Source organism: Rhamphochromis longiceps, linkage group LG13, assembly GCF_057381845.1.
Source record: "Rhamphochromis longiceps isolate RC_006_pf linkage group LG13, R_longiceps_female_GT1.1, whole genome shotgun sequence".
Classification (NCBI taxonomy): Eukaryota; Metazoa; Chordata; class Actinopteri; order Cichliformes; family Cichlidae; genus Rhamphochromis; species Rhamphochromis longiceps.
In genome coordinates, this window is record NC_140569.1 from 2,737,728 (window position 1) to 2,760,788 (window position 23,061).

Genomic DNA, 23,061 nt, shown 5'->3' on the forward strand with positions numbered 1-23,061 from the left:
ATCACTTTAAGCATATTTGCACTGCATAAGACACTTACACATGTGGATTGCACAACACTGGACATTATATTTCTTCATTTCCACTTAATACTGTACAGCTGCTGTTATTCTATATTTCTTCATATATTTTTATATATTTCTATATTGTGTATTGTGTATTTTGTTGTACAGTTATTTTATTTTTAACTTGAATTTTTATATTTTATTCCTTCCTAGTTAAATTTACCCTTCATTTTAATTTTCATATTTATTTCCTCTCCTATTCATAGTCTTTTTTTCTTTAGGTCACGAGCAGTTGTCTAAGCATTTCACTGCATATTGTACTGTGTATGACTGTGTATGAGACAAATAAAATTTGAATTTAAATTTGACTGGGGGACACTGAGGACTAGCTCTTGAGTCCAAGCCAGCTGGACCTCCTTTAAGTTCTCCCACCTGAACACCTGATCAAAGGTAACAGCCAAGAGTTTCCGTTACTATGGGAACAAAGTTGTCAGGTACACATATCAGAGCTTCAATTTTTTTTTAAATTCAGATAATTTGCTGCAATCAGTTTCATTATAAGATGAATGCAGTGCCAAAGGACATATAGGTAGGTCCCAGGACCGAGCCCTGAGGCACACCACAAGAAAACCAGTCGAGAGCTGACCCAGAGACGACCACCCAGGTTCTAAGTCTCTCAATCAGTATCCTACGATCAGCAGGCAGCAGACAGATGCAAGAGTACCAGGGCTGAATATTCACCTTTATTTCTGCGCATTAAAATATCATTTGAAACTCGAGGAGGAGGCGTTTCATTGGAGAGCACTCGACTGAAATTTAACTAAAATGAGCAAAAATCTCACAACAACATCCCTCAAACACATCAATGATGCGTTTAGTATTTGGGCTGAATTTAAAAAGGCACATGCTGTGGACATGTGAGAAAACAAAGCTATACAATAAGACCTCAAACTTGAACACTGGTCAGAGTGTCAGAGCGTGCAGGAAGATCTTTACAGTCTGAGTCGGACTCGTGGAAAAGATGAAAAGCACGAAGCTGAAGGGAACTGAGATGTGAGAGCTGGAAATGTGAGCTGTGTGCAGCAGCAACCAGTGGCTGATAATTGCTGCCATTCAGCAGCCGCCTGTGCTTCTCTACAGAGGAACATAAAGGCTGATCGCCCTGCAGGAGGCCGCGGCCATGAAAGAGCCAATGAAAGAAAAAGACAGTCCCGCTCTCGCTCTTTCAGAAAAACTCAACGTGGATTTAATGCGTCTACATGGAGCCTGCAATTACTGCGGCGATCCATCAGGCAGGCGGGGAGGGGGGACGAGTGCAGTCATGATTCAGAGCTTTCAGCAGAAGCCACTGCACAATACCGGCACGAAGGAAAGAGTCAGCGCTAAAAGTCACTGTGAGGCTGTGTGACATCACTCTGTTTACTGCGGTTGGTACAAAACAGATGAAGAGTTTAATGTGTAATCGTTACTTTCTGGGTCATAAATAGAAAATACAGAGTAAACATCTCAACTCTCAGGTCTCCATATTTCTGCATCGTCACGGTGATTTTGAGGAACAGTGACCGAGTCAACGATCACCAAGACTAAAGGTCAAAGTTTCACCTGCTCGAAGCCACATCGAACACTTTTACTTTAAACATTAGACCTTCACACGGCTCAGTCGCACTACAGTGAAAACAGGAAGCTCCGATCTACTAGAACAAAAAGAAAATCAGCGGTACCCTGATGTTTGAACGTTTTCACATTAGGCGCCTGATTGCTAACAGGCAACCTGTCTCCAAGCAACTGCAACCCGACAGACTGACTGATGAAGGTTGGCAAATATTTGGCGTCTAGTTTTCAAACGCAGAAGATTTTCAACATGTTGCAGTCAGCTGCGATGCTCAAATGGTTGTATACTGGTTACAAAAACAAGGCTGCAGTAAAACTCCAGTCCTGCAGCAACGACGCTGTTATGGGTGGAGGAACAGGTGTGGGGTTCTAGCTGCACTCTTAGGCCCACATAACCGCAAACACTAGGTTTGTTATGAAAAAGTGCTGTGGGTATTTACAGAGAGAGCAAAGTATGTCTTGATGCATCCTCAGTCATCCAGGTAAGGAAATCCCAAAAGGTTGATTCTGTTCATCTGGATGTTTTCATTGGGGGAAACGTTTGGTCATCATCCTGGTGACTCCTTCAGTCTCAGCTGACTGCAGGTTTCCAACCTTATAAACAGGACATTTGCATAATGACTGAAACCAGCCCACTGAAGGAACAATGGGCTGGGAGCTCAGTTTATGATTATTAATGTGCAAATTCTCATGACCACTGATCAAAGACCACTGATCAATCGCCATGATCGTGGGTGCGATCGTGGCTCAAGAGTCGGGCGTTCGCCTTGTAATCGGAAGGTTGCCGGTTCGAGCCCCGGCTCCGACAGCCTGAGTCGTTGTGTCCTTGGGCAAGACACTTTACCCGTTGCCTACTGGTGGTGGTCAGAGGGCCCGGTGGCGCCAGTGTCCGGCAGCCTCGCCTCTGTCAGTGCGCCCCAGGGTGGCTGTGGCTACAATGTAGCTGCCATCACCAGTGTGTGAATGTGTGTGTGAATGGGTGGATGACTGGATGTGTAAAGCGCTTTGGGGTCCTTAGGGACTAGTAAATTATGGATTTCCTGCTCAAATCCAAACCACTGCACTGGCTTTGGTCACCTGATGATGCTCCCAGTATAACACAGACTCCATACAGGAACCAAAACCAGCAGTGATGTGGCTTCAATCATCTGTGCTGTGTTGGTAATCAACTGAAGCACAAAAATAAAAAGTAAAAGATTTTACTTAATAAAGCGTGCCCTGATTGGTTCTTCATAATCAAAGGGTGCTGAAGATCATGTCTGAAAGCTGGAGCCAAACCAGAGGTGGACACAAACAAACCTGCTGAGGAACAGAGTGGAAAGAAGATGATCTGGAGCCCAGTGGGAGATTTAAAATGAGCACATGCAAGAAAATCCTCAAACATCTGGCAGCAGAAGAAATTCTGCATGAAGAGTGATCCAAACTTTCTACGAGCTGTTCCAGAACACCTTCTGATGACGGGGTGAAGTTACTTTGCACAGAAGATTCAACATTTATTCCACAGGGGCGACTTCAAAGACGACAAAATGTTTGCTAATCCAAATGTGTCAAAAAAAGCTAACCGTTGCCTTGTGATGCACTTTTGTCCCACGTGATTTTGAACGTGTCCTGGAACCTCGTCGCTTCAGGCTGCGCCAAACTGCTGAGCGGGCGACCGGTGCTTTTATTGTGGCGGGGCTGTCGCTGACTGGGCTGACTGAAAAGCAAACGTAAATGGTTTCGCGGAGAGCAGCCGCCACTCAGCACACACGAACTCCATCAGAGGACACAAACCTGGCATCAGAGTGTCAGCACAGCTCATTTCCATCTGAGCCATCATCACGCTTTTCACTTTTCTCTTTACCAGACGCAACAAAAATGTACAGGAAGTGCACAAACAGGAAAAACTTTACTTAGTTTGACCTTAAAAACATGAAACTGTGACTTCATTTCACATGATGATAAACTCTGATTTAATAAAGTGTCAAAGCAAAGACAGACTCTACAGTAAATCCTTTACAGACTCTGATGTGTGACCTGAACTAAGACGCAAGAAAAAAAACTTATGTAACTTAAGATTTGAGGCTTTTTTAGTTTCTGATTGATGAATATATCGTCCCACACTTTGAAACAGCTTTCAGACTTTTACTTATAGTTTATAGTCTAAGGCTACGTTCACACTGCAGGCGACAGCGCATCAAATCCGATTTTTTTGACCCTATGCGACCCATATCCGATCATGGTCTGACAGTGTGAACGGCACAAATCCGATATTTTCAAATTCGATCTGGGTCACTTTCGTATGTGGTGCTGAATCCGATACATATCCGATGTTTTAGAAAGCGACTGCTGTTTGATGGTCATGTTGCATTAAATCCGTCTTTTACGTCACTGACACAAGACGGACGCCAATTATGAGCGCCGGAGAAGACATCGTGAACGCTTCCTGTCCATCCAGTGTAGATGTTAGTGAAACTGTTGGTAAGACAACGTTGGAGAAACGTGAACATTTTATTTGTACTGTATAATCTGCAGATTCTGACAGAAATCTGCAGCTATCCTTTGAAGCACCGCTCCTCTAAAACAGCAATAAGGATCATTATTAGGTTATTTACATTATTATGTAAATAACCTAATAACTTAAAGCAAAAATTGGGAAACGTGAAGTCCGAAGTCTTTATATTAAGGCCATCAGTCAAACAATATTATTTGCTCTGGGTCTAAACAGAGCGCGTTGTGTGTGACGTCTCGTTTTGCGCCTGCGGCCGCTTTGAGCGTTCACACTAGAGCGCGTTTGCTGTCGCATTTTATTTGTAGTGTGAACGAGCAGACAAAAACATCGGATTTGATCAAAAAATCGGAATTGAGCATTAAGACCTGCAGAGTGAACGTAGCCTTAGTGACTCATTGAGAAAATAACCTGCAGACCGTCTGCAGCCCTGAACTAAACATGTGACTAAACATGTGACCTGCTGGTTGAAGCTTTTCCCAAACTGCTCTGTGTTTGCTCGTGCACCCTGCAAGAAGAGCTTTGCATGACATGCAGTTAAAAATAATGCCTCTGTGTCTAATCCTGCTACGCTGTGGAGCCCATCGGCTCCTCCTGTCTGAAACAAGCTACTGAAGGCCTCAGTCACTCAACCTGGCAACCACCGGGTTGCTAGGGAAGAAATGAAAACGTCCCAACTGGTTGCCAGTTGTTGCTAGATCAGTGCAGCAAAAATCTCATGATTGTTTTTTCTCCCCTCACCTCCAACCAATCACAGCAGATGGCCCCGCCCCTCCCTGAGCCTGGTTCTGCCAGAGGTTTCTTCCTGTTAAAAGGGAGTTTTTCCTTCCCACTGTCGCCAAAGTGCTGCTCATAGGGGGTCATATGATTGTTGGGTTTCTCTGTGTTATTGTACAGACTGTGTGAACTCTTTTGATTGGTCTTTGGTCAGGAACAGATCGCCGTGGTGTTAAGAAGAGTGCAACACAAACTGGAAACAGACCGTTTGCGGTCCGAGTAAAAACAATGGCTTCAACAGTAAGCCAGAGCTTTTATTTTGAAAGTAAACACTGGTATCTCTGCTACCTGCTCTGTTCACCTGAACTCTAATATTTTGTTTCCTGCGACTAGTTCAGACCTAAAAAAAAAACAACAACAAAAAAAAACAGGTCCAGGTTTAAAGGTGCCATTAAACCCAGGACTGCAAAATCAGGTGGAGACAGCAGCTGCAGGATGGAGGTCAGACGTGCTCTGGTTGGAGCCATTAAGGATATTTTTAAGCTCTGAGAGCAGAGCTGGTCTCCGTCCGTTCGGACTGTGACGGCGAGCTGGCACATTTCCCCTCTGGCTGATGAAGAGGCCCATACATCAGCCAGGACCAGAGACATTTCCTCCAGACCGAGAAGCAGACGCAGCACCGGACGGTGGCCTGAAGGGGACACGCTGTTCACCGCGTCGTCCTCTTTTTAAATCCACACAAACACGTTTTTCTTTTTCGACTGTGACGAATGTTCAGGCAGCATGAAGAAAACTGCGTGCGTCTGTTTAACAATCTCTTTTTTAACTTGTCTAGTTTTGTGTCTCTTCTGTGTTTTTTATCATTATTCAAGTCAATCATGATTTTGAGACTTTTGAGAAACGACTGTGGGTAAAAACATGTATTAGATATTTAAAACATACTTTTAAAATATTTTTAGGATATTTAAAAATATTGATCTAAAATTTGAGTTTGTTATACTTTTAAGAAATTTTACCTTTTTAGTATTTTTCATATTTCCCCTTTTTTAAGGTATTTTTTTTAACTTTTTAAAAACACATGATATTCATTTTATTTTCTGACATTTTATTAGCCTAATGTTTGTAGAAAATCCTGTTTTATTTGTATTTCTTATGTCATTTTTAACATTTTACTTTTTATGGAATTTTTTCCGAAACATTGATTTTTCTTTCATGTTTTTACATTCGTGCAGATTTTAGGACAGTTTGTTTGTTTGGTTATCAGATTATTTTCAGTGGAAGTTTTTGTTAGTTTTCCAGATATATTCACGTCTTTTGGATAGTTTATATATAAAAAAATTAGAATTCCTTATACAATCTCTTATACAATCTTTTTAAGGAATTTTTCTATTTTATCTTCTGGATTTTATTTGTGACGTACATTTCAGTATTTTTCAGCTTTCTTTACTATTCCTTCATTTGACTTTGTTCTTAATAATCTGAGGATTTTACTGATGTTCCTTTTGGTATTTTTTCAGATGTTACTAAATGTATTTATTTTAATTAACGATCTGAATTTAAACTGTGACTGACAGGTCTTAATAACTTTGGTCAGCAGAAACCTGCAGTCAGCTCTGAGGGAAAATTTGGCACAAACACAAATTTAACAACCCTGACAGAGAGACAGCATCCAGCTATTCAATTAGTCTCACACACACACACACACACACACGCTCCAGGCTGCAGCTGACTTGCCATATAAACTGTCCAAACACGCCTGCTGCTGCTGCAGTGACTCACAGGCTGTTCAGTGTTGGTGAATACACAGGTGTGTGTGTGTGTGTGTGTGTGTGTGTGTGTGTGTGTGTGTGTGTGTGTGTGTGTGTGTGTGTGTGTGTGTGTGTGTTGTGAATGAGCGACCTCGCTGAATCATCTCCCTCCTCCACTCGCTCCAATTTGCTCTCAGAGAAAATCCCTCTGCTGCTTCTCGCCTCAGCTCAGGGCTTTTTCAACTTTTCATTCAAAATGTCGAAAATGTTCCCAGAGATAAAACGCGACCGACCAGAAGGGCAAAATTATTCCACGAGCAGCCCCGACTCCAAAAAAGATTTCATATAAAAGTCTGTTTTATCTCAGTGGCTCCAAATCCAGGAGCAGCTTCCCACAGGAAGTTTTACTGAGACCAAATCCTGCAGGAGAAACTGGTCTGACAGGAGGGAACTAACATTCCCGATGCTGCTGGGAATTTTTCCAGTTTGAAAGAGAGACTCAAAGAGTTTATTAGTATCTTTAAAAAATAACTCAGGAATCAAATCTGTGCTTTGTCAAAATGAAGTCTGAGCCAATCGAGTGCTGCTCTTCCTTCGTGTGTGTGCTTAGTGTAAAACGTCCACGCCTGTGCTGCGATCACGTCTACCTGCACAGCCAATGCATGCACACCGTCTCATGCCTCACAGGTCAGCACGCTGTGTTCGCCCCTTTAAGGCTCTGTGGACCCACTGACTGTGCCCTGTGATGTGTTCCTCCACAGCCATCACACTGTGAAAACCTCACATCCCCAACAAAGTGCCAAAATTGCCCTCAAAGCGATGCAAACTAGCTAAAAAGTCCTGATGGGGAAACAGACTCGTGTTACATAAGTGTCAGATAATCCCAGATTAAAGCTTTTAGGTGTTTGTGAGCTGGTTTCACTCTGAATTAATTAGTCCACGCACATCCACGAGCTGCCTTGAGAGTGGTTCGCAGGATTTCTCTGAACACGATGCTTTTTTGTTTTCCACAGTTGTCTGTTGCTTCATGATGGTGTGCTAACGGCCACCAAGGGTTAAATAAATATCATAAATAAGCAGTGAGGTAAGGAGGTGTGGAAATAAAAACAGATATTTAAAGCTGTAAACTGAGGATGAAAAACTCAAATTCACACAACATTAAAGCAGCTGTGAAACGAGTGCACAACCACCACTGTGCAACAGCAACAAAAATATAAAACATTATTATGTTAACATTACTTCACCTGTCAGATGATGTTATTAAAAAACCTCCAACAGCCCAAACAGGACTCCAGTTAGCTTAACCGAAGGCTAGCAGACAGCTTGGAGCTACAGCTGCCTGCGCCATGAATCTATCAATCAAAGAGGCCACGCCCCTAATAAGAATTATCTACAAAGACCAATCAGTTTGTCTATGTGGCTGTAAACGTTTACCGCAGGAGTCTATGGGGACTGACGCACTGCTGCAGCCCCTGCTGGACGTTAGTGGAACTGCAGGGCGTGGCTCAGAAATAAACCCATCAGACCTGAGAACAGGAACAAGTCCCTCACCTGCCCGCGAGCTGTCCTGCCCTGATAAAAATCTAAATCTAAGTTACTCCTCATCACTGAGCTCCTCGTTCATTAGGAAACCCAGCAGCAGCAGAAAAAGCTGCTTCCTGTCTCGGTGTAAACCTGCTCGTGTTTAGATTTGAACTTCTGTCAAACTGAAGGACAAACCAAACTGTGTGGGAGCGATAAAAAAAACCCACGAAGGTCCAAAAAACATCTCAAAAGAGACAAAAGCACCGAGATGAGTCACAGGACTGAGTGTAACGAATATCCTTTCTCTGCTTCTTTTTGTTTAATAACGTTGTCGTTTTTAAGAATTATAAGCTTCACCACATTTCCACCATGCAGACAAAGTTTATCTTGTGCTGCCACATGTTGCACCACCAGCAGTCAGGCTACAGCCCGACACATTTAAATGGTCTGAGGTGTTTACTGGAACTTTCACAGGCGATTAAAGTCAGCATTACTGAAGCTTATGGTAGCTCAACATCTGCACAGGATTCATGTCCCTGCCAGAGTTACAGTGGAATTACACCCCGTGACCTGCAATGCTCCTCCCACAACGTAACCACGACAACTGTTATTGGCTGCAGGAACGAGAGACCGTTTTATTTTTGGATTTCTGTGTTTTCGTTCTGCTTTATTATTGCCGTTCTATTTAAAATATTAGAAAAGACGATTTTTTTTAAAAGGCTGCCCCCTTGTGGTGAATGTTGTCATTGAATTTACCGCAGGGTTTTACGAACAGTACCTTTAATGTCATTTATGATATTTTGTAGTATCTCTTTGCTTCAGGGTTTAGCCTTACTGAATCAGACTCCACAGATAAAACAGAAAGTTTTATGTTTGCAGATCTTATCTTGGATTATCACTCTCACAATCACAATGCTCATGTTTAAAAGGCCACTAATGAGATAATGTGCAACAGACTGAAGGAACAGGAAGCCAGGAGGACCATCAGATCTTCTACTGCTTTTCCCTTTATGAAAAGCTCACACAGCAGGGACAGCGACACTTTGGTTTAACTTGTTTTTTATGGCAAAATGACTCTTAAATCACACAAACTGTGAACACACACACGAAACACATATTTATAAATTCAGTGTGAATCACTGGCTCTCAGGGTGTCATAAACATGCTTAGAGAAAGTAAAGAGAAAAAAGACGTTTCAGAACTCGCCTGAGAATCTGAAGGTTTTTAGGATTTGTGAGGATCTCAGTCAGTGAGCGACGTTGGAACATGTTCGGATTTATAATGAAAAATAACGTCCAACCGCTAATTCGGCACCATTTAATGTGACATAGCAGAGCGATCCGGGTTGTTAGGGAGGCTCATGCTGTGACTCAGAGATATTGATTCTGAGACCTGGAAGTCTCGATCGATAACCCATCACGTGACCTGTGCAGGGGGCTCACCTGATGATGTCGTCATTGTGTCCCAGGTAGAACCGCTGGCTGTGCTCTCTGGTGTTGTAAACCACTCCAACCCCGGCCACGAAGTACACCACCTCCTTCCCCGCCGTGTAGTACAGGTTATTCCGGCACTGGTGCCCCCGGTACCCGTAGACCCAGTCCAGTCTGAGCCGGCAGCCCGGGGCGCTCCGGTCCGACATATTCGCTCATCTGAGGGGCTCCGGTACCGCCCGCCCGCTCCCGCAGCTCCTCCCTCTGGATCCAGAGACCCGGTAACGGAACTGTGAGTGGGGTCACCTGCCTGAGCCGGGGTCACCGAGTTCGGCTGTCGTCTGAAGAAAAGTTCGCGCCCACAGCTTCAGGACTCGGACTTCCTTCGACTCTTCATCACGATGCACGCGCAGAAGCTGATTGGACGTCAGCTCCGAGATTTACCGTAAATATGATGGTTCATATTCCTCCGTTCATGTGATGCCGTGACTGTAATCCTCGCGTAAAGTCTGAGTCCTCTGGTTTCAGCACCGTGAGACCTTCATCATCTCCGCGATTCCCCGGGAGCTGCTCCCGCCGAGCCTCCCCACTCAGAGCCGTTTCACTGCAGCTGGAATCACCACGCGAGAAACTTTTCCACGTTTATCACTCTCTCACTCCTTCCACCCACTCCTCAAAAACACGGAGGACGCGAACAGTCTGGAAACTTCTCCAAACCCACAAAACCAAAGTCAGCGGCTGGTGGAGGATTTAATCCCTCCGTGCTCTAATCCTCCATCCCGACCGGCCGCCTCCATCCTGCCCCCCGCGCGCTCACAGCACCTTCTCCCCGGGAGGATCGCGGCTCATTCACAAATCTGCGCGCGAGTAAAACCAGCAGTCAGGAAGTCAAACGACCCAGAGCCGCAAAATCAACGAAGAAGAAGCGACCGCGCAGCGGAGGAGAGGATGACAGCGAGTGTTTAATCCCGGCAGATGAGCCAACTCCAGCGGGCAGAGGCGGGGAGCAGCCCCGGGCTCACAGCGCAGCATCCCGGCCGGATGACGGAGAGGAAAGTCCTGACTCCCCACAGCGGGAGGAGGAGCAGAGCATCCTCCACCCGCAGGCAGACTCACGGGCGGAGCAGGCGGAGGCACAGCCGGAGCTTCTGCTTCGAGGAGCGTACTGTCGCGTGCAGCGGGGAGCCTCCTGAGCCAGGAGTCTGTGACGCTTGCTCGCTCCTTTTCCCGACGTGACGAGCACGCGCATCAGCGGACACGCGACACAGCACTGCGCCCAACTTCCGATGCTGAGCCTTCTAAAATAAAAGCACCATTAAAAGGTCCGCAGCTCAGCTGTCGGTTCCGCGGAATCAGGAAGTGACGGAGTACTTTTACTCAGACTCAACAGCATGACGTCAGAGGGTTTCACACTAATCATTTTATTAAAGATGAAAGAATTTAGACAGGTGTTCGTTTGACTTTGGGACTTGAAGCGGAGTTTGGACCTGTATTGTCCAAAGTTTTCAGCATCAAAATACCTCAAGTTAAAAGCAGGCACAGTAAAAGTACTCAGTTACTTACATGATGTTATCGTATTTATGTGTATGACACTTTGATGTTGTTGGAAATGATTTTATTTTCTCTGATATTTTATCAGCCTCTTTATCATGGATCTGCTCGTGGATTTTGGATTTCCTTACAAACAGGCCACAGAAGGTCAGGGTGGGCAACCTTACATCATCTGCTATCACCATGAACACAGGAGCACCGCAGGGCTGCGTTCTCACTCCAGCTCTCTTCACTCTATTCACACACGACTGCAAACCCATCCACTCCTCTTCTAACACCGTCGTGAAGTTTGCTGATGACACTACAATAGTGGGAAGGATGTCAGACAGCAAGTCTCACTGCAGAGAGGACGTCCAACATCTAATCAGATGGTGTGGAAACAACGAGCTGGTTCTGAACACTGCCGAAACAAAGGAGATCGATGTAGAGACAGAAGAGCCAAGAAAACAACACGACCACCCCTCCACATAAATGGTGAGGAAGCTGAGGGTGAATGACATTAAATTCCTGGGCCTACACATAACAAAAGATCTCACATGGACTATTAACACATCCCACTTAGTGAAGAAAGCACAGCAGAGAGCATCCTCTGTCACTGCATCACAGTGTGGTGCTTCAGCTGCACTGCAGAAAACCATCAAGCTCTGACCCGGACCGTCAAACTGCCCAGGGGATCATTGGAACCAAACTCCCAAATCTCGACACGGTCTATGCTAGCTGTTTACAGAAGCCAGCTAGCTGCATGATCAAGGATCCAACCCATCCAGGTCACAGACTTTTTGTACCCCTCCCATCAGGGAAGAGATACAGGCCAATCACAACCCGCACAAACAGACTAAAGCTGCAGCCTGTGTCACCCGTCCCCAACACATCATAGCTAACTCTCCCTCTCTCCTTTACCCCACGTCATGTCTGCTGCTAATGTACAAAGTCATGTACTGGGCATTAATGTTTGCACTAAACTACCACACTGTAAATACTGTTGTATTTTTATTTACTGTGCTAAGTGCCTTCTTCTTACTTTATATTTTATACTTTTACTACCTTTACTTGGTTATTATGTTACTATGCTGCTTCTTGTTTTATTGCTGCTGGCCTCTGTAAGCTACCAAAAAAATTCGTTGAATAACTACAATGACAATAAAGTTCTTTAAATTTTAAGTTAAGTTTATCCGGTCTTTAAGTCTGACATCATGTGTGGCTGCTCTGCCAGGTGTAACAATTAAGTTTAACATCCAGGCATCCATGAAAACAGGATTTATGAAATTTAACGGAGAACGGCGTTAGCAGGGAGTTAGCTCGCTAGTTTCCGCCTAAACATAATATACCATATAAATATACGACCTGCTATCACTTCCAACATAAATGGAGACAGAAAACTAAACAGCAGTGACGTTTGTAGGGCTACTGAAGTTGGGCTAGCTGCTATATAATGACGTGCTACGTGGTGGCTAGCTACACAGCTATGTTAGCATAACATAAACAGTGAAGCTGGAGGATAAATGCTAATTTTCTTTCCATTCCGTATAAGTTAACGTGAGGGTTCCCGATGGTTAGGGAATCGATGGATTACCTCACACCTGAGATAATCCATCCACAATATAAGGTTAGTCATTAATATACTGCTGCTGGGCTGTAGTTACATCATACGGTTTTAAAAACTGAGCTTTAAAATGAACAGTGGTAATAAAAAAAGAGAGGCCGACAGTGAGCACTGACTGTTTTTAGGGGCTTGTTCAGATTAAATGGAACAAGACACAAAACATTAAAACATGTTAAAACGTTTTTCAAAATAAAAGCATGTTAAACTCTTCTGTTCGAAGAAAGCTGGATGACAGATTACATCTGTATAAGGTTACAAAAAACCCAACATAACAGGGGTCGTGTTCTAGGACAAAAATAAAGTGCAGTAGAACAAACATGAAACATAATTATGATAAGCTTTCTTCAAATACTCAAAAATTACAAAAACAGTACCAACATAATAATAGGTAATGTTCTATTAACCCAAGGCTGGTAGTTTTTATTGACGCTCTTGCCCTTTGGCACAAATTATGACTTTCTGGGTGCAGTCAGGGCGCTGGTTTGCTGCTCTCAGGATCTCTTTCCTGCGCAGATGATGTGGTTTTCTTTGCTCACATGTCTGAAGCAAGCTCAGAAAACCAGCCTGTCCTTCAGTGTTTGTTACCGTTTTTATGATAAATATTCTAATATGGTAACACTAATCAGTGGTCTAATACAATGTTTCCCAGCCTTTTGGAGCCACAGCACATATTTCAGAAAAATCACACGGCACACCACCAAACAAAAATGTCACAAAAAGCATATTGATCATTTTTCCCTGTACACCAGTTATAGCAGACTTGGCTTGTTCCCAGTATACCTTTTTGCTCTCTTCTGACCACTACTCATACAATAGATATTTATCTATTGTAGCTGCATCGTCTCACAGCATGACTATGATTCAATTTCTTCTTTGTCCTTTTCTGTTTTACTGGCAGTTGGCAACTCATTTAATTAGAGCAGGTAGTGGTACCACCCTCTAGTGGAAGAGAATGTAATTGTTCTGCCTGTTGTCGTTTAGAGTACTAATCAGGTGGAACCAGACAGTCTATGGCACAGCTGATGATGGGAAACACTGGTCTAATAACCAGAAGCCTCTGGTTCTTTCTGACTCACTCAACGTTTTATTGGTAAATCTCAAATCTTGGGTTTTATTTTGAAGGTGTGGCTATTCCTGTGGTGATGTGTGGTGCGCTTGGCGCAGCTCGGGAGAGAAACACCCCTGCTCCACTGGAGAGGACGCACGGCCGTAAAGCACTCTGGGGCTTTGTGTTCTCTGGGATACACACGTCACAGGAAAAGAATTTAGAAAACTACAAATCCCAACAGCAGCAGGGAGGGAGGCGCTGTCCGCGGTGCTGAGGTCGGACAGAAAAGTGACATGTGTCCCAAACAACAGGAGAAACATGAGCATGAGCAGAAATCGTTAATCTGCTAAAACAGTAAACCACAGACTGTATATAAAAGATGGACATCACACTTCTTTTTGAGACCATATTAGGATGACAGGCTGCAGTGCTCAGGTAAGGCTGGTAACTAGTCTGCAACCACAGACTGCTAACTAGAGCTCAGTAGCCCCCGTAGCTTCTGCACGGTGGCTGCTGGGTAACCCCCTGCCAGTTTGGACTCTCCTCAGCTCTTTCTGGGTGGGTGGCGTGGCTGTCCCTCCGGTGGTCCTCCATGGACTCTCACACTCTGGGGAGCCTCTAGATCACACAGGTGCTCACAGACACACACTGTATCTTCTTTAGCTGCTGCCTCGAAGCATGTTGTGTGTTGCCGGTCTGGCGTGCTGCTCAGTAACACTCAATATTTATTACTTACTGTTACCTGTACTTATCTAGGTTGTTGCTGTGGCCTCTCTCCAGCAGGTGATCCAGCTGATAGTTTTCCTTCCCTCTCCTTTTCTTGTCTGTGTATTTCTCTTTCTTATCCCCCAGTCATGTCTGTTCTGTTTGTAATGACTTAAAAGTTAAAAATAAATAAAATAAATAATAAAGATCAATCAGGTGGACCATGGCTAAGCTGTGATGATCCATTTGGAAAAATAAGTGCTTCCTGTCAAAAGGGAGTTCTTCCTCTCCACTAATGCCAGGTGCTCCTCACAGGTGCTCCTGTGATTCTTGTGAAGCGGCTCCGAATCTGTGAGGCTAAATGTATTTTGGCCCTTCATGTGTTTTTTATGCTCATGTGGAGCTGCTTTCTCACTTGGTCCACAAACTGCAGCCCTGCTGTTCAACTGGTGCCATCTTGTGGTTAAAATAGAGATTTCTTAAAAAACAAACAAACCAACTTTCACATGATTATTGACGATAACCCCCAATAACAGCTATTGTGTCTCTTTTCTGTGATATTGATGACGTCTGATTATTTTAGTCCTGCCGTTCGTCTCAGACACATTTTCAAGCAGTTTGAACAACTCCGTCTCTACACACGTTTTATTTGCCCCCACATCTTCCCTCCTTTTCATTCCCATTCTTCAGACTCTTTTTGACTCCAAGTTTTCCTCTTTTCCGTTCTAACCCGAAGCCTGATGCCATCTGTGTCTGTAACTGTAGGAATAAATAATACAATAATAAATGGAATAACTGTAGAAGTTAAACTTACGAGCATTGTCACGTTCTTTGATTCTAACCTAATTTCATTTTAAAAACTGCCTTTGAACACTTGTGCAGGAACCGAGCGATGTGCTGAAAGCGTGTTGATGTGCTGCTGATGTTGGCCCGTACAGCGGCGCTGCTGTTCAGCTCGACTTCTAAAGTTCGTCACTGTAAACAAATCCTAAACACAGCACCTCACACAGAAAACCTCCAGCTCACCATCATTAACGTGTCGCGGTGGTGCAGTGGTTAGCACACAGTGCTGCCTCACATTAGGAAGGTCCTGGGTTTGAATCTGCACGTTCTCCTTGTACCTGCGTGGGTTCTCCCCGGGTTCCTCCCACCATCCAAACACGAGCATGAAGTTGACTCCTGAGTGTAAGCTGGCTGCAGGTGAGGGATTGCACACCTGTCCAGGTGCTTTGTGCAGTTTTTATACCCTCTATGGAAGTTTATTAAAGACAAAATAAACGTAAAATAACAGTGATTTGGATTTGTGTCATATCAATGTCAAAGCTGATAAAAACTGCTAAAGGACCTCCCACCATCACCACGTGCTGCCCACAGTTAGTTTTATTTCTAGGTCGAGATAACTGTTGTACGACAGATTACTAGGGCCACATTAAGGAAAATAATATTGTTGATCATTTTGAGAAAAAGTTGTTTCAAGACAAACCGCTGCTGTGCCCTCGACAAGACGTTTAGATAGTTGATGAAACAAACTGATCAGCTAGATGCATCATACATGTAAACATGCATCATCGTTTTCTGTCTGAGCAGCATAACACGTTTCACATGAACAGCCCGTGTTTATGCATTAAACAGAAATCATGTCCTCCTTTATTACTAAAACTGTACGACCTCACTAACTCAGAGGCCACAGCAAGTGTGGACGTTTATCTTAAAATAACAACAGTAACCTGCACATGTGGACTTCCTCTCTTAACGTGGCCTTAAAGCTTCTCCGTACTGTCGAGAACAGGAGCCACATAAATAAAATCAGTTTATAGATACTAATCACTCACAGCTGTACTTTGTCTGTATTTACAGAACTGTGCAAAAGTGACACACGCACACACACATTCGCTGAAAAAATAAAAATCAGTCTCACGGTTTCTTTTTAAAAGCATTTTAATGGCTTTTTTGCACATATGTAACAGAGATGGCGAAAAGTCTACGGGTGCAGATCCAACTAGCAGTGACCCCCGGTCCACGTCATTCCAACTACGTCACCTACGAACCCCGGCCCCGCCCACCCTCCCATCGTGGCATTATTGATTGTGCAGTATGAGGAAATATCTCATCTTACTATGGTTACAGTGACAGGAATGCACAACATATTTATCAAATCGCCAGAAAATTAAGCACAAAAAAAACAAAAGAACAGAAAGAGAACAGGAAGTATTTCAGGGCCAATCAGAGTGAAGATGTTTCAAGCCCCGCCCCTTCTAACCCCACCACCAGCTGTGGAAAAACATACACACCCACGTTTTTTATAGTTTCGGGCTCGTTTCGGTGTTTTTGTTCACTTTTGTTCACCTACGGAAGTCCCTTAATGACAACATTTGTAACAATAAATGTACATATATATGTAAGCTGAAAAATCACCTTTAAATCTGAACTTGCCTTTTCTGGCAGCTATTTTAATCGATAACTCCAGATTAGGAACGACGTCGGTGTTAAAGTTGGGCTTGCAGGTCATTTACCGTGTACGTGATTTCCATCCAAGCGGGGCAAAAGTTTGTGGTGCAGCAACTGGACAGAAGAGACTTTACCTCAAAAACTAATTTCCAAAAGTTTATCGAGCAAAAATGGCACCTGAGAGTAAAGCAAATATTTCAAATAAGAAAATGATCTCTGTCATGTTGTTTATTGAAGTTTTAAAGCCCGAGAGATTAATCAGTAATCAAAGGAGGGACCAGTAGCAGCCCAAGACTTAACCTAGTGTTTATTTTCTCAAAGTTTATTTAATGAGTCATCGAGTCAAATCGAGTGGAGATCTTCTGCACTTATGTCAGATTAGTGTAAAATCTCCAATAAAACTTTTATTAAATCTAAACAAACTGTTTTTCGTGAGACGGCTCAAGAATCACGTACGTCATTAGCTTACAACTACATCCTTACAGCGAGCGAAGCCTGTTCAGCTTCAACAAATGTGAAGCTCTGATCTCATTAACTAGAAGCCATAAAAAATGGAAAGAAAAAAGTGTGACTTTTGTCATGAAAGGACTTCCGTAGCTGTAGCTTGACTCGTCATTGGCAATAAAAGTCTGAAATCTTAAAGAAAAAAAGAACCGAGTGCTGAAGCCAACAAGCAAGCCACCAACATTACTCACTTCCAGTAAATGCTTTTTAAAACCAGCTCATCCACTAACAACAGCGATGCTTAAAGTAACCTTTGTGTTTTATTTGTACATCTACGCCTTCATACTTGCCGCTCTAAATAAACCTTAGACTTAGCTTAACTGCGAGACAGAAAAACAGGAGGAAAAACGCCAACAAAGGGCCGAAGGAGACGTTCCAGAAATGCAAAAGTAGAAAAGAAACCTCATTGAACGCCTAAAAGATCGAGTTAACGAACATTCGCAGTTATTCTCCCATCGAGACTCGATGGCTCCTTCATTCGGGTTGGTTAAGTGTTCGCGCCGTTAAGAAAGTTATCCTCAAACAAAGCTTATTACGGTCGGTAGGTCTTAATAGCATTAATAATAATAATAGGTGAAATTAAACACAGGTTTATTTTTAACAGTTTGTTATACACAAGTTATACATACAGTCAAAAGCACTGCAGGGTAACGCTCTGAGTCGCTGCGGGAATCAGACGCGACGACCGTTTGCTTTTCGCGGTTTTATTGCGCAAACCGAACCGTCAGAAAAGCTCCGAGCGACTCGTCTCTGCGCTTCGACGGCTCAAAGAATCACCCCGCCGTGGCCTCGGTTTTCCCCGCTACAGAGGGATACACGTCATCTTGCAAAGACAAGGCCTCGCAAAAAAATAGGAAGCTGAGGATGGACTCTAACAGGAAGTAATTCCCCAAAAAACTAAACGAAAAACGAGAAGGAAAACCCGCCGAGACGAACCGCAAACACGGGAAAGCCGGGGAGAACGGGAGATACAGAAAACAGCGATAAGAGTAAAGAAAGTGGGAACTCCTCTAACGTCGCGTTCTCCTTGTTGTTTAAACGACAGCAGCTGCCTGAAGCGTCGCAGACCCCGCCCACACGCCCCGCCTTTAAACCACTTCAGTCAGATTTCGGGTATTTCCTGCTCCTGATCTGAGCAGAGAAGCAGGTGGGGGGTGTTTGTAGCTGTACTGGAGCTCTGAGCCGGACCGGACGGTTGATAGGCACAGAGTGGAGAGTTTTGGCTCGGAGCTTGCATGCTGGAGAGGACGAGGAGGAGGAGGAAGAAAGAAGAGAAGGAGAGGCTGTTTGGGATGCGACCTGACATAGCAACTGCTGCAAATGTTAAAACTCTTATTCTCTAAGTACATGATGTGAGGCGACGCTTTGGGTTACACGAGTGTAATTAGATTTGGAGCGCTCTGGGTTATGACAGTTGCTATGAGCAGAAAAGTCGGACATCTTCAACAATATTTGACCAAAGTTCGTTCGATAACGAGGAGCGACCCCAAACAGCACCACGGGAAGGAGGAGGAGGAGGGGAGGCTGAAGAACAGCGTCTATTTCTTCTTGCTGAACAGACTGAAGCGTTTCTCCTTGTCTTTCTCTCGTTTGCCTGGGCTGGACTCGGCGGTCGCCGTGGCTGCGACCGTGGCCGGCAGCGTCTGAGCGCGTGCGGCGGGAGCGGGCGTGCTGTGGCTGCTGGGCGTGACCTCGGGCTTCTCGCCCGACACGGCGGCGGTGATGGTCGAGATCCACGTGTTCATCTCCTCCTGGAGCACGAGCAGAAGGAGACAAAGAGGAAGGAAGCAGTTAGAGCAGCAGGAAGTGCTGATGATGTCTCTGATAGAAAAACAACAACTCGCTAATAACGTTGAGTCACCTCCGGCTACACCTGCTCACCTGCTGCAGGGATACAGGTGGTTTTAAAAGAGTGAGGATAATGAGATCAGAAATATTTGGGCCTAAACAAAAGCAGACGAAGGAAGAAACATTACATCATAATCACTGTAACACCACTCGCCCTCTACGGTCACATGACCTGGGCCTTCGACTCGAGCACGTCCGACCACCATGACCCGGGTGAGCGCTCGTATGTAACGCATTTCGGGGTACACTTGTTTAGATCATTTGCAACCCTTTCATTTGGTTTTAATTAGTGCTGTCAGCTAGGGGTGGGCGATATAAACGATATACGATAGAAACGATATAAATTTGGCCAACGATAGATTTTGACTATAACGCTCTATTGCGATAGCGCATGTTGATGATGTCATCAAGCTGCGCCTGTTTTGGTCAAAAGCATCGCAGCGGCTACAACCATTATCATCTGCAAATTATGCCGACAGTCACAGCAAAGAGATGAAGCACTTTTGAAATATGGGGAAAGCCAAAAACTGCGCTTCCTCCACTTCCGTAACATTGATTCATTAATGTTGAATTCTCTCGCAGCTGCTCTGTTCCCATGTTGTTGCAGTTTATTAATAACTAACCTCGTATTGTGGATGAATAATCTCAGTTGTTCTCCTGACTGACGTTTGGCCCGTGTACAGCATCCTGCTATGCGATTGCATTTGTCCCTGACCACCAGAATCCCTCACGTTAACTTTTATCGAGTGGAAAAAAGTTGGCTTCATCCTCCAGCTTCACTGTGCTAATGTTATGCTAACATAGCTGTGTCGCTAGCAATCACGTAGCACAACATTATATACCAGGTAGTCCAACTTCAATAACCCTGCAAACGCCACTGCTGTTTAGTTTCCTGTCTTCATTTATGTTGGAAGTGGTAGCAGAGCTGTACGTTTGAATTAGTTTCAAAAATATCTCAGTCAGAACATGGTATGAAATGTTTAGGTGTAAACTAGCGAGCTAACTTCCTGTTAACTTCTAACTCCATTAAATTTAATAAATCCTGTTTTCATGGATGTTAAACTTAATAGTTACACCTGGTAAAGCAGCAACGCTGATGATTTTATTAAAGATGAAAGAATTTAGACCGTTTTTAACTCTCAGTGTTGTTTGACTTTGGGACCTGAAGCGGACGGAGTTTTGGACCCAGATTACTCTGAAGCTCCTCCCTACGGCAGCCGTAATGCTCTGACAATCCATCAAACAGTGCTGCTTACCAAAGTTGTACTAAAACATTTTTAACAGATTTCTGCAGCCAAAATCGGTTCGAGGTCAGTAAGCACAACCAGAATTAACGCGGCAAATCTCCGGCGCTAACGCATTAACAAGCTAAGCGAGCTAACCGTGCTAACGCATTGACGGCGTGCAGTCCCACTCTCGGGCGATCCGCATTAACACTATTTTAACGAGATTAACGCTGACAGCACCAGTTTTAACATTTACTGATATCTTTTTTTCATTGATGCATTTCATTGTTATTTAACTTTGTTTGTCTGGTTAATGTACAGTTTTTAACTTTGATCTGTTTTCTACTGGAAAGCACTTTGGTCATGTTGTTTTTAAAGTGCTCCATAAATAAAGTTGGATTGTATTTCCAATCCAAACAAATAAATGATCGACATATTTCTAATGTAAAGCAGATATAAGACTAACAATAACAGCGATGTTGACTAAAACTGAACGACGCACCAAACACTGAGGCTGAAATACTGTGTTTTAATACTTACATCATCTTTGGCTTGGAAGAGATACTCATTGCCGTCAGTGAGCCTGCGGAGGTGAACACACACATTAGCAGGAACTTCAAACTGCGCACGCTGGCATCCGTCAGGTTCTTTCTTTAAATGAAAGAACTGCAGCGTTTTGCTTAAAGCTGTCTGTGATGTGTTTCTGACTGCTCCAGTATAAATAAAGACTTGTTTATCAGGTCTGAAACTCACTTCAGCTTGAAGACGTGCTTCTTCTTCTTGTAGTCCAGCGCCACCTCGCAGACGGCGTCCTTCAGGCTGATGGGGATCTCGCTGTGGTAGGGAATGCCCTGACTGGCGCTCTTCTGATCCTTGTAGAAACCCATCTCCTGGAGGTTGATCACACAGTACACATTGTGCCACGACCTGCAGGGACACGAGCAGACGTCGACCTCATCGCTGAGCTTTATTTTCTTACAATAACAGCAGCTCACAAGCGCAACTTATTATTATTTGGGTTATTATTTCTTTCCAGGTGTGTCTGCAGGTGATCCCCACCTGTTCGAAGCCTTCTTGTTGTGCCCCTCCCACTCGTGTTTGCGGTGCAGGAAGGTCTCCAGCAGGGGTTTGGGGGCGTCAGGTTGGGTTTTGGCCGGCAGGGTCGCAGCTTGGCTGGCCTTGCCCTTGCGAGACGCCCCCGGAGACCCAGCGGGGCTGGGCTCCGACACCCCGTTCACCACCTCGGCCCCGTCCACGTTCTCCTGGACACAGAAGAGAGAGTCAGAGGAGAAACTCGTTTATGAGTGAAATAAGAAGGAGAGCTGTGAATCAGAGTTATGAGAGCTGCAGCATGCAGAGCAGTTTGGACAAACTAAAACACGAGACCAGAAGGATTCGACTGTCAGCCTCTCCTGAATCTACACTTATCTGCCCTCGCCTCACATAAAACTCCTAAAACCCAACTGATGTCAAATATTCCAGGAAGACCAATCCTGGGAAAATGCAAGCAGATTAAAGTGGACTAAACCAAACCAGCTGAGGGAATCCATCGGGTCCATCTACTCTGAGTTGACGGATCCAATCATCTCGCTCTCTGTTGCCTTTAAACTGACATTCAGTTCATGTCAGGCCACATGATTGTTGTTATTAATTGCCCCGATGCAGGAACACCACATGCCTGCGGTCTGCAGTATGTCTGTTGGCAAGAACTTAATTAAAAACAAGTTAATCCAAGGAAACTGGCGGCAACACCTGAGGCTCAGAGGTTCCAGTGTCGTCACCACTTTGGCCAGCCAACTGGTCAAGTGAATCCATTCGAACTTCCTGTCATACATCTCCTGTTCCAGTGGTGGGCGCTCATATTAAACATGACCAACGTCTCTACTAATGAGGAAGCAGTAATGAACCAAAACCCTGCAGACTGCTCTGAGCACCATCTCATCTAATTTTTTCTACAATTGGATCTGGATGATGTCAGAGAGTGAAAGCCCCACCCACTGGCTGGTCCAAAGGTCAGAAATCTTTGGACCAGAAAAAAGGTGGGTTAATGGGAGAGTGGCCCAAAGTAATTTGAAGTATTGATCATGCAAAGCTACCCTAGTATGGTCCAAGTATAAAACTACAAAGCTGAACATGAACAGGTCACCTGTATCAGGTTAATAAACCCACTTTCCTACCTCTGAACTGCTCAAACCAACACAACTATGCAGGCTTCTGATTGGCCCACCGAGCCTCTGACATCAGCTACGTCAGCCTCGTACAGCAGCGGTTTTTTAGCTCAGTGTTATTGGGTGTGAGCTGAGCTGAATTTCAGCAGTGATTAGAACAACATTTGTATTAATTAAGATTGCAAACATGCTGTGATTACACTCTTTACCACATGCACAGTCCCAACACCACTCAGAAACGCACAACACGGTGGCGAGCGTGAAGAAAGAGGAGGACAGGGAGAAGCCAGCACAGGTGAGCCCAAAAAACACACCAAAAAAACTCAAACAATTATGGACAAAATTGCTTGGAAGTCATTACTGGGCGTCATTGTTGGTGAGGGGAGAAGGCGATTGGCCTAGTATCATAAACAGATTTGACTTTTTCCACACCACACCC

The 23,061-nt window shown here is 44.3% G+C and overlaps 2 protein-coding genes across 5 annotated transcripts in view; both read right to left on the reverse strand.

Moving 5' to 3' along the window:
* Positions 1-12,036, reverse strand: part of LOC146655168 (echinoderm microtubule-associated protein-like 6) — a 68,642-nt gene extending 56,606 nt beyond the window's left edge. The window contains exon 1 of one of the 2 annotated variants that reach the window (XM_085427555.1): positions 9,534-12,036. In XM_085427555.1, the coding sequence (XP_085283681.1) occupies positions 9,534-9,730 (197 nt within the window). In that variant the 5' untranslated portion in view covers positions 9,731-12,036. The remainder of the gene's footprint in view (positions 1-9,533) is intronic. The other variant, XM_085427556.1, reaches the window with a different exon arrangement.
* A 4,440-nt stretch (positions 12,037-16,476) lies between these two features.
* The window catches only part of LOC146655170 (spectrin beta chain, non-erythrocytic 1), a 101,245-nt gene continuing 94,660 nt past the window's right edge, over positions 16,477-23,061 (reverse strand). For all 3 annotated transcript variants that reach the window (XM_085428154.1, XM_085428155.1, XM_085428153.1), the window contains 4 exons: positions 21,514-21,716; positions 21,208-21,381; positions 20,995-21,037; positions 16,477-19,131 (listed from right to left, as the gene is read on the reverse strand). In XM_085428154.1, coding sequence (XP_085284280.1) covers positions 18,919-19,131; positions 20,995-21,037; positions 21,208-21,381; positions 21,514-21,716 — 633 coding nt within the window. In that variant the 3' untranslated portion in view covers positions 16,477-18,918. The remainder of the gene's footprint in view (positions 19,132-20,994; positions 21,038-21,207; positions 21,382-21,513; positions 21,717-23,061) is intronic.